The sequence below is a fragment of the Vicia villosa genome, linkage group LG5, assembly GCF_029867415.1.
Source record: "Vicia villosa cultivar HV-30 ecotype Madison, WI linkage group LG5, Vvil1.0, whole genome shotgun sequence".
In the NCBI taxonomy this organism is placed as follows: Eukaryota; Viridiplantae; Streptophyta; class Magnoliopsida; order Fabales; family Fabaceae; genus Vicia; species Vicia villosa.
This window is the reverse complement of record NC_081184.1, coordinates 162180481-162192905: the sequence shown is the minus strand read 5'-3', so window position 1 is coordinate 162192905 and position 12425 is coordinate 162180481. Positions and strand designations below refer to the sequence as shown.

The window sequence follows — 12425 nt, the reverse complement described above, 5'->3', positions numbered from 1 at the left end:
GAACAATTTAGTTTCTTCTAATTAATTATTCTACCAATTTCACAACAATTCTCATATTAGAACTTTTTTTTTCCTGAAATAATTTTCTTATGCTTCAAAACTATTTTAAAATCTTAATATCAAATTTTATTAACTTTTCTCCAACTATACTCATAATTGAATCGAAAACCATGATGCAATAATTCTCCCAACTATACTCATAGGAATATTACTAGTGTTTCTTTAAACAGAAGGAATATTTTGGTCTTAATACAAATCATTTAATATATTTTTAGTCTATGTGTCACAGACACATATAATTATCATTTTTATCATTAACAGATCAATTCCTCTATAAAAGCTCACCCAAATCACAGCAATTATTATCCCATATCTTTATCAACCATCCAGATATGAATCTTTTAAGCCAGGAGAAAAAAATGTTGATATTTCAACACATTCATCATTTATTATACATACGTGTATCTGAAATCAATTATTAATTAATTTGTGAATGATTTATATTATTACTTAAACTATACTCTAAAGTCAACATTCTCATCTTCTTGCAAGGAGTGTTTTAAGTTGGCACTCAACACCTACTTGGATGACAGTATTATTGAAAAACTCGGTTTAATTCGGCAGTATCTTCCTCTCCAAACTATTTGAATCATTTGACTGAAATTCCGAAACTGATTGATCCTCTATGAATTGTCAACTAGTTTAATCAATGATCTGGCTGCAAATCTACCAATGATCAAAATGGGCATTTTCGCCATTTCGTTCAAATTAGTTTAGTTTTGCTTCTATCATTGCTACAGCTTCTCTGACCTCATATTAAAGTGTGACAGACCAACCTGCATAAGGGAACAAACTAAATTTTCAGCCCCTTGTCTTTCCTACTGTCTTATTTGGAATTTTCAGTCTCTCAAAAACAACATGGCGGTTCGATATTCAAGACTCTTCCTTCTTCTGATCTTAATGATCATTATACTGTTGACTAGCCATCTCACAAGTTGCAGTGATGCGAGCGATGGTACAAGATGGACGAGTAAGGGAATCAAGCAAATGAAAAGGAGAAACTCTTTTCGTCGGTTCTCAGGTTCATTGCAGTTCTATACAAAGACACAACAGATACCCGATACAGAAGAGGTTCATCCGATTTATGGAGTTTCTCTACATGATGTTCCAGGGGGTCCAAACCCGCTTCATAACTGATAAACTGTCTAGCAATCAGCTGCTTATCAAGTTATACATGGTTTTGCAGGTTTTGTGTATGAAGATAGTTTAGTTTCCTAGAAAAGGTGTAGAATAGATATAGTTTGAGAGGATTAAGGAAACTATACTTGATAATACAATTGAAATATATGATGTATTAATATATAAATGTTCTTCTAAATTGCCAAATGTAAATTATATAGAAAAGCTTTCCGCAACCGTGTTACAGAATGTTGGTGTCAACACTAGTCATAGTTCATAGCAAAAGAACATGCGAGTGGAAATAGATTGCAGGAAATAACCTTCACCTTTGTTCCTAGAAAAGAAGAGGAAACCAAGTGTTATTTCATGTATGAGAAATATGGTAGAAAGTTATGAGTAAAAACTTACATAAATTATCCTCACTACATAAGCTCGGTTCCCACCGGATCAACAGAGAAATGAAGAGACAGTGATTTCAGAACAATAGGCTGGAACTTCGATAACCATACCTGTTTACCAAATCCAAGTATAGTTTAGTTTATATTCTTGTTGTGCTTGTTCTCAAGATATAGATAGTCACAGTATGGGTAACAAACCGCAACCTAAGCATAAAATATGTTTAAGAAACAAAAAGTTAGATTCTTTACATCTTTGTATTCTTGACTGCGTAAAAATATCTTGAATGCCTCAACTGCAGAAGATGCCATCATGCACAAAAAACTGGTTAACACGGCCAAAGTGAGCAGAAGAAAAACAGGCATAACAGACCATGAGATTGAGATCACCTGATCGAAATCTTATCACTACTCCATGAGTATACTCCTTAGAGCTTTCATTGAAATTCAAACCTGACAATAAAATAATAACGCATATAGAATTAAACAATTAGTAGAAAGGATTTTATTCATACAATCAATAATTTTGTAAAAAAAAAAATGAATCATTGATGAGCTAACAAACCATGCAACAAAATTGAGTTACGTCAAGCAACATTTGATAAAATGTTGGTGGAACTGAAAACATACCTTGCGTAAATTGTACTATCAAGGAAGGAGATTCTAACATCACTGTTATCAGAGACGCCAATGCATGTTCCACCTTGTTATCTAAGGCATCCTCGTTAAATGATAACAAAAGAACAAACTCCACTCCATGGCTAAACTCCTGGCCACAAAATTCATTTGGTTACATAGAGACTAATATGAATTGAGCAATAATGATAGATGAACCCTTCAATTTATAGATCCAGAAGAGGAAAAGTAAATTATCACCAACCTCTCCTTTGCGAAAAATAGAAAGCATGTCATCATCGACTTCAGATTCATAATCCACATTAATTAATCCCTAAACAAAATCAGTTAAGAGCCAAGTTAGAACATCCATACATAGCAAGGTTGACACAAGAGTAATAGAAAAACAAAGGAACAGAGAGAATCGGTGTTTACATGTTGGTGCATACATGGCAGTAAGTCATTACGTGGTCCTTGAGAACCTTGGAGTAAAAGGAATTCTCATAGAACTTTTCAAGGTTTTCCTTCTTCTGAAACCGCATGTACAGAGCATGAGTATACTGGTCAGGATTCTGAGCAGAAACGCGCCCTGCAGGATCAACAAGGTCATCATCATAAAAAAAAAAAAACACTCCTTATCAAAATAAATAAACTATGTCGAATGTTCGACGCTTCATAGCATATAAACCAATGTAGGTGGTTGATATAATTGTAATTATAATAAATATCAAACCACACAACAATTTACCTAATGAAATTGCAATAATACCACCCATTTGATATTGGGTGGTATACAAATAATCAAGCATGTCATTCTCTTCTTCGTCGGACAAAGCCTCTTTTGCTTTGAGGAGACAAATGTGCTCCACAACTTTTCTTCTACACCAAATTAATACACTAATCATATTCCTAATCACAATAAATACAAGGAATTCGAAGCTAATCATAAATTGAGGAACACCTTTTCCTGTGAGAATCAAAGTTAGAGCTCCGGTCCTCGGCACCACAGAATACAGCAATCTGATTCTTTGGTTGGATCTTGAATCCGTTCCATTTGCAAGCTGGAAAAGATAGGGCGGTTGGGGAGAATCGATGAGGGACACAACAAGAATAGGCATAGCTTGAGCATTGCATTGCAAAACCCATTATTCTCAGTGTCTTCAATTTTCACTACTTTTTTTGCTTCCTCGATAAAGTGAAAGATAGTAAGATTCTTTCTTCTTCACATAAACAAGAAAAATGGGTGGACCATGATTGGAATAAACAACACCTTTCGTTTTTTTTAATTTAAATGCCACGCGTGAATCAATGACTTATCTTATACTTGAATCATTGTGTGCCACACATATCAACATTCATCCTCCAAATTTTCTTTCTTTTTTCTCTAAACTAAAGTTTCTTACATGATCATGTTATAGTATGAACCATCGTTTATCAATAATCAAAACAATTTCCTGGCAAAAATTGCATGGCGAAAATTATTCACCATTTTATTTTAGTTTATTATTCTATTCGATGCGATTATTAGTATATGCCTAACAGTGTTTTTTTAGATATGCATTTATTTATCCTGAAAATATGGAGTTAGGCTAAATAAATTAACTTCTGTATGAGTGAGAGAGATACTTTAATAAGACCTGAAAACAAAATACTAAACAAGGCTTTAATATACACAGAATCACAATTTATTTTTAGAATTGTTCTTATAGATCAAACCAGTCCAGTGACTCCAGTCCATAAGCTACAGCCTTGATGTACAAAAATTTGAAACATATATCAAGAGTAGGGCAGAGAGCAATAAGAATCTCCGGAATATTTTTCAACCTGCTGATCTAACTTAGGCTAATAAATTATCTACTTGACCTAATGCAGCACTTGCAGACTTGCAGTGAGTTGATCAGGGATTGTTTAGGTTCCGAAAAAGCTCCGGAAGATGGGCATTGGTCAGCTTGGTTCTTTTGGTGATTTCACTCTTCTTCTTCTTAGGCTTAGGCTTGGAAGAAATGCCTTCAATTTGTGCTGCACTCCTCCTCTTTGCAGTGTTGGTGGCAGGCTTCATTCCATTCTTTTGAAGATCCCTCTCTATATCAATCATATCACGAGGCAACTCAATGCTCCGGAATAGCTGTTTTAGGTCATCATCCACCTTAATGTTTGCTTTGGGGTCATTCGGGTATGCAACGTCTTCCTGCGAATCGAAGTTGGCAAGCAGCCAAATCTGCCCTGCAGCTTTCAAAGCCTATAAACCAATATATTTATAAGGTTCTAATCCATGAGAAGCCAAATATTTACATGATTTTGACTCTTAACTTCATCAAATAATTTCATCCTTATTTCCATATTTCAAGAAAAACATTTATAAAAAAATCATTCTTTCATAAATGAATCAGTATTATCACTTAAACGTTGATGAGAATAATGGTCATTGAAAAATTAAATGACAAAATAAATGCATGGGGAGTGAATGAAGAAGGTAGCAGGAAAAGTTGAACCACATCTCACCCTGCATCTTAATGAGCAAGATTTTATAATGGCTACTTAAAAGATGCATTCATTTCCTAGGTACACTTACCTTAACCTATATAATGGCAATGGTTTAATGTCAACGGTTACAAGAAAGTTGTAAAATGATTTTATAAAACCCAATAATATGCAACGATATTTGTTATGATAATATCATAACAGTTGATCTTCCTCCAAAGGTATAGTATTTCAGTTCATATTTCTCCCAAAATACATTGTGCATATAGGGATTTAGCTCTCTAAAGTGAGAAACTAGTATAGTGAGAAAATCAAAGGTTGATATTGTATCCACTCATGATTTGTTGTTATACATGTGCACATAATATCAACCACTGATTTTTTAACCAACAAATGATATACTCACTTTACTCTTTAAAGTGACTTGCTCCTGAAAAAACAGTGTCAAGAAATGTCCTTCAAAGAAAAGGAAACAGCCCTAACAGAAGTCATTCTACCTGTAAGTCTTCCATCACAACGGGGTAAGCATCCTTGAGGTCAATAACAGCAATGCCCTCTGGATACTTACGTACCAGTTGAAGAAGCTCAGTTTTATCCTTAAGGCCATACTTTGCCTAAAAACAAAATACAACCAACAGATGAAGAAGTTATTTGCTTAAGGGATGATTAAATATAAAATTGTTTAGGTATATATGCACCTGTAAAAGTTACCTTGTAAGAGAATCGTTGCCCGTCATAGTGTACTTTTGGGTTTTTCCTCAGATTGTCAAAAACATCTTTGTTAGCCCTCATGTCAACATAGCATACTTCATTTATTTGCTCTGGAGTATACGCCTTCCGCGTCTGTCAGAGTATGAAAGCACCAAATCAATATGGTTTTGACAAATCAATTCCTAATCATGGACTTTCATTGGTAAGTTATCTTAAGTAGCTCGGCTATTCATAGTAAAACTTCAACTAAAGTTAAAAAGAACCAACATAACATTCATTAAACCCCAAAAATATTTCGAAGATGGCTGAAAGTAAAGTGACTATGCATTGTGTAGATTGTTATGGCTTACTCAATGTTTCCAGAATACAATTTCCAAAATAAGTACCACACTACCACCCCATTCTACCCAAGTGATATGCAAATGAACTTTTGACAAGATTGGGGTTTTAACAAATTGACCTTATATGGCATTTATTTACAAAATCCCGCCAAACTAACTGCTTTATGGCGCCGTAATAGCAGAGTATGACGGAAAAACCTACAATATCATTCAATATTTACCATTGCAACGAGCCCAAAAACTGCCACTGATATCCACCATGGACGATATTGAATAACATTGGTTTGCATTAAATGTGAATTCAACAGAAATGTGAGGCGTCACAATTTTTACAAAAATTACACTTTGAAGCTTCAACAAAACAATGGTGACACCGTGTCTTCATAAAACTCACCGCCCATCCAAACATAAAGTATTGGTGTTCCAACTGACTTTCAGAGCCGTCTAAATTTTTCCAAGGCCCCGAGTAGATCAGCCACAGTTTAAGTGTGGAAAAATAAACAGGTCCCTATGTGACAAATATTTTATGAGACGGCGTTTAGCCACATTTTAAGTATTTCAAGTAATGGGCCATGTGCGGTAGCCCGCCTTGCACATCCTCAAAGACGGCCCGGCTGACTTTAGGTTTCAATTTGCAAATGGTGACTCAAATCGAGCCAAAAACGGCCCAATTAGCCTCAAACTTAACAGCATGGCTTCTTATACATGATATGTAGAATGGGTGTAGGTATTCTAAATTTCAAATAGAATTCACTTTTCTCCCTTCATCGTATGCATCCCAATCACGACACTAGTACCACCACTAACTAACAACACAAAAAAATATTTTTTGAGCAATCGAACTGAATGAAAAAACAAAAACTACCTCAAGCAATAGATCAATAACACGCTTCATCTGCGCACCAACAGGAGCTTTACGTATACTATTAATCTGCTGAAGCCTCTCCGTATCTTTCGAGAACTTGATACCACTTGTCTGATTTCTCCCATTGCTCGCCGCATTTCCAACTACTGCATTACTAGGCTTTCTCCCACCAACCTGACTCGCCGCAATGCTCGAAAGCGTCGATTGACACTTCTCTTGCTGTTTCTTGAACCTATCCAATTGTCCTTGCAAAGACATCTCTTACCAAACCGTTGAAATCACACAAACAACAACTTCACCTGCATAAGAATCATTTTCAATTCAACCATTCAGTGTTCTGAAAACGCGATTACATCGACGAAATCGTAATAGCATTGGGTAAAGGAAAGCGAAACCCTAAGATTTTAGAGAAAGTAAGATGCCGTTAATTTCAAATATTGCAGTGTTGTGAAAACAAGGTGATGGATTATTCAATGGTGGAGTGAGGGAATGGAAGAGAGAACGAACCGTGAGGGAGAAGGATGGAGTATGGCGGAGCTTTGGTTTTGTACTTTGTGTTTTATCGGAAATTCAATCTAGCATGCACTTATGTTATAAGATATAACACTCCCAACTGTCAACTTCAAGTCATTGAGAGAGAGCGAAGTATCGGGAATACTTAACCTAGTTTATTTTGTTTAATTTAATATTTTTCTTTTATAAATTTAACTCAAATATTATTTTTTTTTTTAATAAATTTAACTCTTAATCTATCTTAATATAATATATCTTATCTGTTGCCACCAAAGGCTTGTCAAGTATGTACTAGGTGAGAAGTCTTTCAAAGTTGTGGACGATACGTAACAATCACGTCCGACCACAGCGAAAAGTAGGAAGGTCGTAAAACAGTTACAAAAGTAACGGGAAATAGGTGCATTAAATGTTCTCTCATTATTGAAATGTCTTGTTGCTTTTTCCAGACGTGTGGCTTTAGGCTCGCGGGTTAGGGTATTAACGCTTTCTCCTAGGGCATTCGAGTGCACTTGAGATCGTTTGTATTTTCTAGGTGAAATATATTCATTTATTTGTAACTTATCTTTTATTGATCTAGTTCGTTGATTACGACTTAATGATTCTATCGAATTAACTTACTGCAAGTGCACATTGTATCGCGTAGTTTTAAAAATTATCGAACAACAAAGACTAATTATCAATTATTGTTATCTATTGCTACTGTATATGGCTAAGGCTAATGATTATAAGGATTAAACAGGAATAAAAACGATTAGAATAAATATTAAGGAATTATTCAAGAAATAGATGTCGGAATATGGATTTCGTCACTCTTCAGGGACTCAATAATGATTTGGCATTAGTTTGACGATAAATCGTTTTCAGTAGAAAATAACAAGTTTAAAGACTCATTTCACCCTCTCGTTCTAATTGATTAAAGCCACACTCCTAACCATGAGATTTTGCTCTCGCTCGCCCATTTCAATTAGAAGTGTATTTTGAAAAGTTATTAAATCCTAATTGATACCTGTTAGTTCCATATTTTTGTATTGGCATAATTTTGCTAAAACATAGTTCTTAACTGATGTTGAACAAGATGTTGTAACATCATGTTCTATTGTCATAACATGTTATGTTGTTGTGTTTTGACAGATATTCTGTCAGATGTTGTGACACACCAGAACATCTTGACAGTTTAGTCTAGTTTTTAAACCTTGAAAGATTTGATTGAAAAATATGAAAATCTGGAATATTCAGATAATCGTTACAGGCGCATGCAATCAAGGATGATTGGGACAAAGGCAGACCAATCTCTATTTTTAGAAAAAGAATCTTTGAGATTTCTTTTGGAAAACTAAAATTTTATTTTATTTGTTCCTTATTTTTGAAAATATCTTGCATCTATTTTCAAAAAAGAAAAGATTGGATTCAGTTTGAAGTCCAAGTCCATTATGCAATTATTTATGAAAAATAACTTGGGAAACCTAGTTTGCTAAGCATTCACACAAGGGAAATCGTGGGTGCAATAAGGGTTGTTGTTTTGGGTGTTCTTTTGTGTCACTCATGTATCTTCTGATATATTGAGGATACATACGTTCTCACTCTTGAAGCTTTTAAGCAAAAGAGTTGAGTGTTGTTCTTGATCAAAGCTTTTAAGCAAGATCAAATATTGTTCTTAGTTAGGGTGCTTAACTAAGTATTTTGTTTATTGAAAAGTGTAATCTTTCTATTTGGGTTCCCTTGGTCGGAGGGTGTGTGACTGTTTTATCATTGCGGTGATTGAAAGTGGGATGACAATTTCTCAGGTTTAGATGTTGACTTCTAGGCATAAGTAGCACTGTGTAGTGATTAAGCGATAAGTTGTAAACAAAATCCCTATTAAGCTTTTTCGAATAAACAAACTAATCTCTATCACACATTTCTCCATTTGCTAAAGATCTACTATACAAATTAGTCATAAAACCTCTATTCCAGTTATCTCTAGTACCCTTCACAAAAAAATTATCTCTTTTAGAACCTTTAACAACTAATAAATCAATCAATTTAGGGTGAAGACAATCCCAACTTATTATATCAAATATATCGTAATCAATATTATCACCATTAACTTCCTTAAGATTATCATATCATTATTAAATTATCCCCAATGGACACACTATCTTCATTATCATTTTAAAAGGACACACTATCAAGAATTTCAACATTAATATTATCAATATAATGACTTTCATTAGGAACTTATGATTCTTTGATTAATGACTTTCTACTTGAGATTGAATTAGCTCTTAAATTTTTTGTCTTACACTTATCATTTCCACATTCATACTTTCTATTTTCAGAAGGCATCTTAGGAGACATAGTAAAAAACCTAAAATATCTCATAATTTTGTCCACAGATGATCAACTCCACAATATTTAATAATAATTCATTTGAACATTTAGTTAAAGAACATTAAATAGAAAAACCCAATTTATCAATTTATAATCTACCAAGCATGTAACTTTTTTTTCTTCCTCTCGGAACAATCCTTTTCTATTTTTTTTTTTTTAAATTTTAGTTTTCTTACAAAACATAAAAACAATCAAAGCCATAGGCGGTTTCAAGGCCCGGCTACCCTGGGCAACTGCCCAGGCTCTGGCCCAATTATTTTCTGAAATCTGAAGTAAAAAACAAAAGAAAAGAGGTAAATTATAGGTAAAAGAAAGGGCAAATTATATGTAGAAGAAGATCATTTGGAACGAACAAATAAGGGAGATGAACGAAGTAAGCAAATACAACGGTGTCGGAACTTCAAAACGCGACAACACCGACGCCGCCGAGAATTGTTCTGCAGCAACACCACACGTACGCTGTCGAAACTCCCTTTCTTCTGGTTACAGCTCCGCTCCGCCATCGGTGAGTGAGGCTTGCTCTCCCTATCTCTTTCAGCTTTTTACGTTTAGGTTTCATCTATTTCAACAAGAAATTGCCCCTATCATCTTTGTTCAGCTTATTTTTCTGTGAAATTTGAGCACAAAGTTGTGAAATTTGGTTAGAATGGCATGCACACAAAGTGTTTGATCAATTGACTGTGTGTATTATAACATTTTCAATGAGAAGTTTAATATGATTACATTTTCATTCTCTGTCATATGAATAGCTCAAATTTACCGTGTCTTTAACATAATGTTTAATAAAAACTGATTGAGATTGTCTGTTTTAGGCACAACAATAAGTTTTTTAGAAATTAATTCAGTTAAATTGATCTTTTAGAAATTAAGTCACTAACATATGTATGCTTTTTGATACATATTTGTGTTAATTATATAATGTTGCTATCATTTTCTTATTTCAAGTTTAAATGAAAAATGCATACACTTATTTCCACCATTCAGCAAAGTCCATGGAAAGTATACATATTTGCATGCTTCTTAGTTCAAGTTTAAATGAAAACTACATACACTTATTTCCACCATTCGGCAAAGTCCACAGACAACATACATATTTTTATGCTTCTTATTTCAAGTTCAAAAGAAAATTACATACACTTTTTGTGCTGGATTATCTAATTAATGCTTCGTTTTATCACACAGTTTGGAAGCTTCTTTAAGAATGGATAGTTTAATCTACCAGTCGTGCAGTGTCGTCGGTTGAACATTCCTTTGGTTTCTTCTTCCAAAGGTAACTCATCATCACCATCAACATTTTCTTTTAGAGTTAAAAGATGTAGCAGCGGTTCTTTCTTTACAAATTGTGATACAAATGCAAGAGCTTAATATGTATAATGAATCATTCCTATACAATATGATTATTAGGAACGGTAAGATTATGAATTCACTCAGTAATGTAAATTCATATATTATTCTTTAAAATTTGAATGATAAGATGGTGACAAGTAACAAAAAATATATTACAGTTCATGTGACTAACAGTCTTGTATCTTGTTTCTGTGCAAAAAATCCATCTATGCTGACTCAGAATTTGGAGACATTTGTCAGAAAATTTGGTAATGATGATGGTGATACTCAACTAAGAAATATGGTAATACAGAATTTATGGGTTCATGTTGCTTGTATGAAAAGTTTTTATTAGTGTATTAACTAAAATATAAGAACAATCAATTTTTACTAAAATAATTTGTAGAATCTCTTTTGAAACATTGTGATGAACACACAATGTGAATTTACGGTCTTTAAATTTTTGCCCAGGCTTCATAATTTTTCTGGCTCCGCCACTGATCAAAGCATTCACGTCAAATAGACAATTTTGATTTGAACAAATTAATTTTCCACTTTTTTAATTTATTATAATCAAGCCAAAAAGAAAAAAAAATCATAATAAAATATTATGACATTTAGAGACTATTTAGAAGTTAGTTTTTGAAGAGTTTTAGAAGAAATTTTTTGAAGGTTGTACCTATATCTAAAAATATGTTTGATAATTTAAAAAGATTTAAAAAACAATATATTCTTATATGTTAATATAGTATATTATTTTTTAAACTCTTTAAAAATATAAAACATATTTTTAGATATACATATAACCCTTCAAAAATCTTTCTCTAAAAAACCAACTCCCAAATAATTATAAGAAAAATCATGAAAAATTCAAATATACTTACCAATCAACCACTGCCATACTGCTATCATTTTGTGGTGTCTCCGTTTACTTATAATGGACGGTAGTGCGGCAAAAATAAAAACACTAGACAATGCGAAAAAACAAAAGAAAATAGTAGTTGATACGTTTTCAATAAAAAAAACTTATTTTTAATTTAATAATAATTAATTATTTTTTAATAGAAAAACCATTCATTTATACTACAAAATCATTGAAAATTGAAATGAGACATTTTCATCTTATTTTAATAAAAATCACAAAAACTACGTTTTGTATGCATGTACAAACTTATTGAAAAATTGCAATTCTCAAACATAAATCTTTTCAGAGAATTTATATCGCAACAACAAAAATCCATGGTTTCTAGGTACGATTACTTTTAGATAAGTTCCTTGACTCCAAGATTATAAATTTACCATAAAAACCCTAAATATAATTCCACTCAACTTAAAAAGAACATTCAAACTCCGTTTTACTAGATTTCATTGCTTGTACAACAACTGTGCCAAAAACAATAATACTTTTCCTTAAAAAAACTCAAATAAAAAGTTACTTTAGTAATTTACTCACCAGCACCACACATATATTCTCATTCTCGAAAAGGCAATCATGTAGTACATTGAAACCAACGGTTGCTACATGAAGAGCAAGATGCGTGTTACAACACTTAACCAACCTAACCCACTGCAAAATCTTTAACTCAATCTACATATTTATTAATTATTATTACTATATATTAAATTCAT

General features: G+C 33.0%; 2 protein-coding genes and 1 long non-coding RNA gene across 5 annotated transcripts; all 3 read right to left on the bottom strand.

The window, feature by feature from the left end:
• Positions 1-308: 308 nt before the first annotated feature.
• Positions 309-3459, bottom strand: LOC131603606 (uncharacterized). Of its 3 annotated transcripts, none has more exons than XM_058875991.1 (9): positions 3151-3459; positions 2938-3065; positions 2639-2778; positions 2455-2523; positions 2205-2343; positions 1965-2027; positions 1827-1870; positions 1588-1688; positions 309-1513 (listed from the first exon to the last, which is right to left on the bottom strand). In XM_058875991.1, the coding sequence occupies exons 1-8, from the start codon at positions 3333-3335 to the stop codon at positions 1602-1604; spliced, it is 855 nt and encodes a 284-aa protein (XP_058731974.1). In that variant the 5' UTR covers positions 3336-3459; the 3' UTR covers positions 309-1513; positions 1588-1601. The 3 variants fall into 3 exon arrangements, with proteins under 3 accessions (XP_058731974.1, XP_058731972.1, XP_058731973.1); XM_058875989.1 differs by having other exon boundaries at positions 312-1513; positions 2938-3068; positions 3151-3450; XM_058875990.1 differs by lacking the exon at positions 309-1513 and having other exon boundaries at positions 1587-1688; positions 2938-3068; positions 3151-3452.
• Positions 3460-3796: 337 nt separating this feature from the next.
• On the bottom strand, positions 3797-7221 carry LOC131603607 (uncharacterized). Its single transcript, XM_058875993.1, has 5 exons — positions 7095-7221; positions 6588-6886; positions 5382-5513; positions 5168-5284; positions 3797-4428 (listed from the first exon to the last, which is right to left on the bottom strand). Exons 2-5 carry the CDS (start codon positions 6843-6845, stop codon positions 4087-4089), a joined length of 849 nt encoding a protein of 282 aa, XP_058731976.1. The 5' UTR covers positions 6846-6886; positions 7095-7221; the 3' UTR covers positions 3797-4086.
• Positions 7222-10883: 3662 nt separating this feature from the next.
• On the bottom strand, positions 10884-12360 carry LOC131608022 (uncharacterized). The gene is made up of 3 exons (XR_009285471.1): positions 12250-12360; positions 11681-11763; positions 10884-11293 (listed from the first exon to the last, which is right to left on the bottom strand). It is a non-coding gene; the product is annotated as an uncharacterized LOC131608022 (long non-coding RNA).
• Positions 12361-12425: the final 65 nt, after the last annotated feature.

Bases quoted from the DNA above. Each gene is read 5' to 3' on its own strand.
- LOC131603607 (XM_058875993.1), bottom strand. From the start codon at position 6,845: ATGTCTTTGCAAGGACAATTGGATAGGTTCAAGAAACAGCAAGAGAAG. The intron at 5,514-6,587 runs GTAGTTTTTGTT...ATACTCTGACAG, and splicing joins TTATTGATCTATTGCTTGAG to ACGCGGAAGGCGTATACTCC. The intron at 5,285-5,381 runs GTAACTTTTACA...TTTTGTTTTTAG, and splicing joins GGCAACGATTCTCTTACAAG to GCAAAGTATGGCCTTAAGGA.
- LOC131603606 (XM_058875990.1), bottom strand. From the start codon at position 3,335: ATGGGTTTTGCAATGCAATGCTCAAGCTATGCCTATTCTTGTTGTGTC. The intron at 2,524-2,638 runs GTATGCACCAAC...GATTTTGTTTAG, and splicing joins ACGTAATGACTTACTGCCAT to GGATTAATTAATGTGGATTA. The intron at 1,871-1,964 runs GTGATCTCAATC...CATCTTCTGCAG, and splicing joins AGTGATAAGATTTCGATCAG to TTGAGGCATTCAAGATATTT.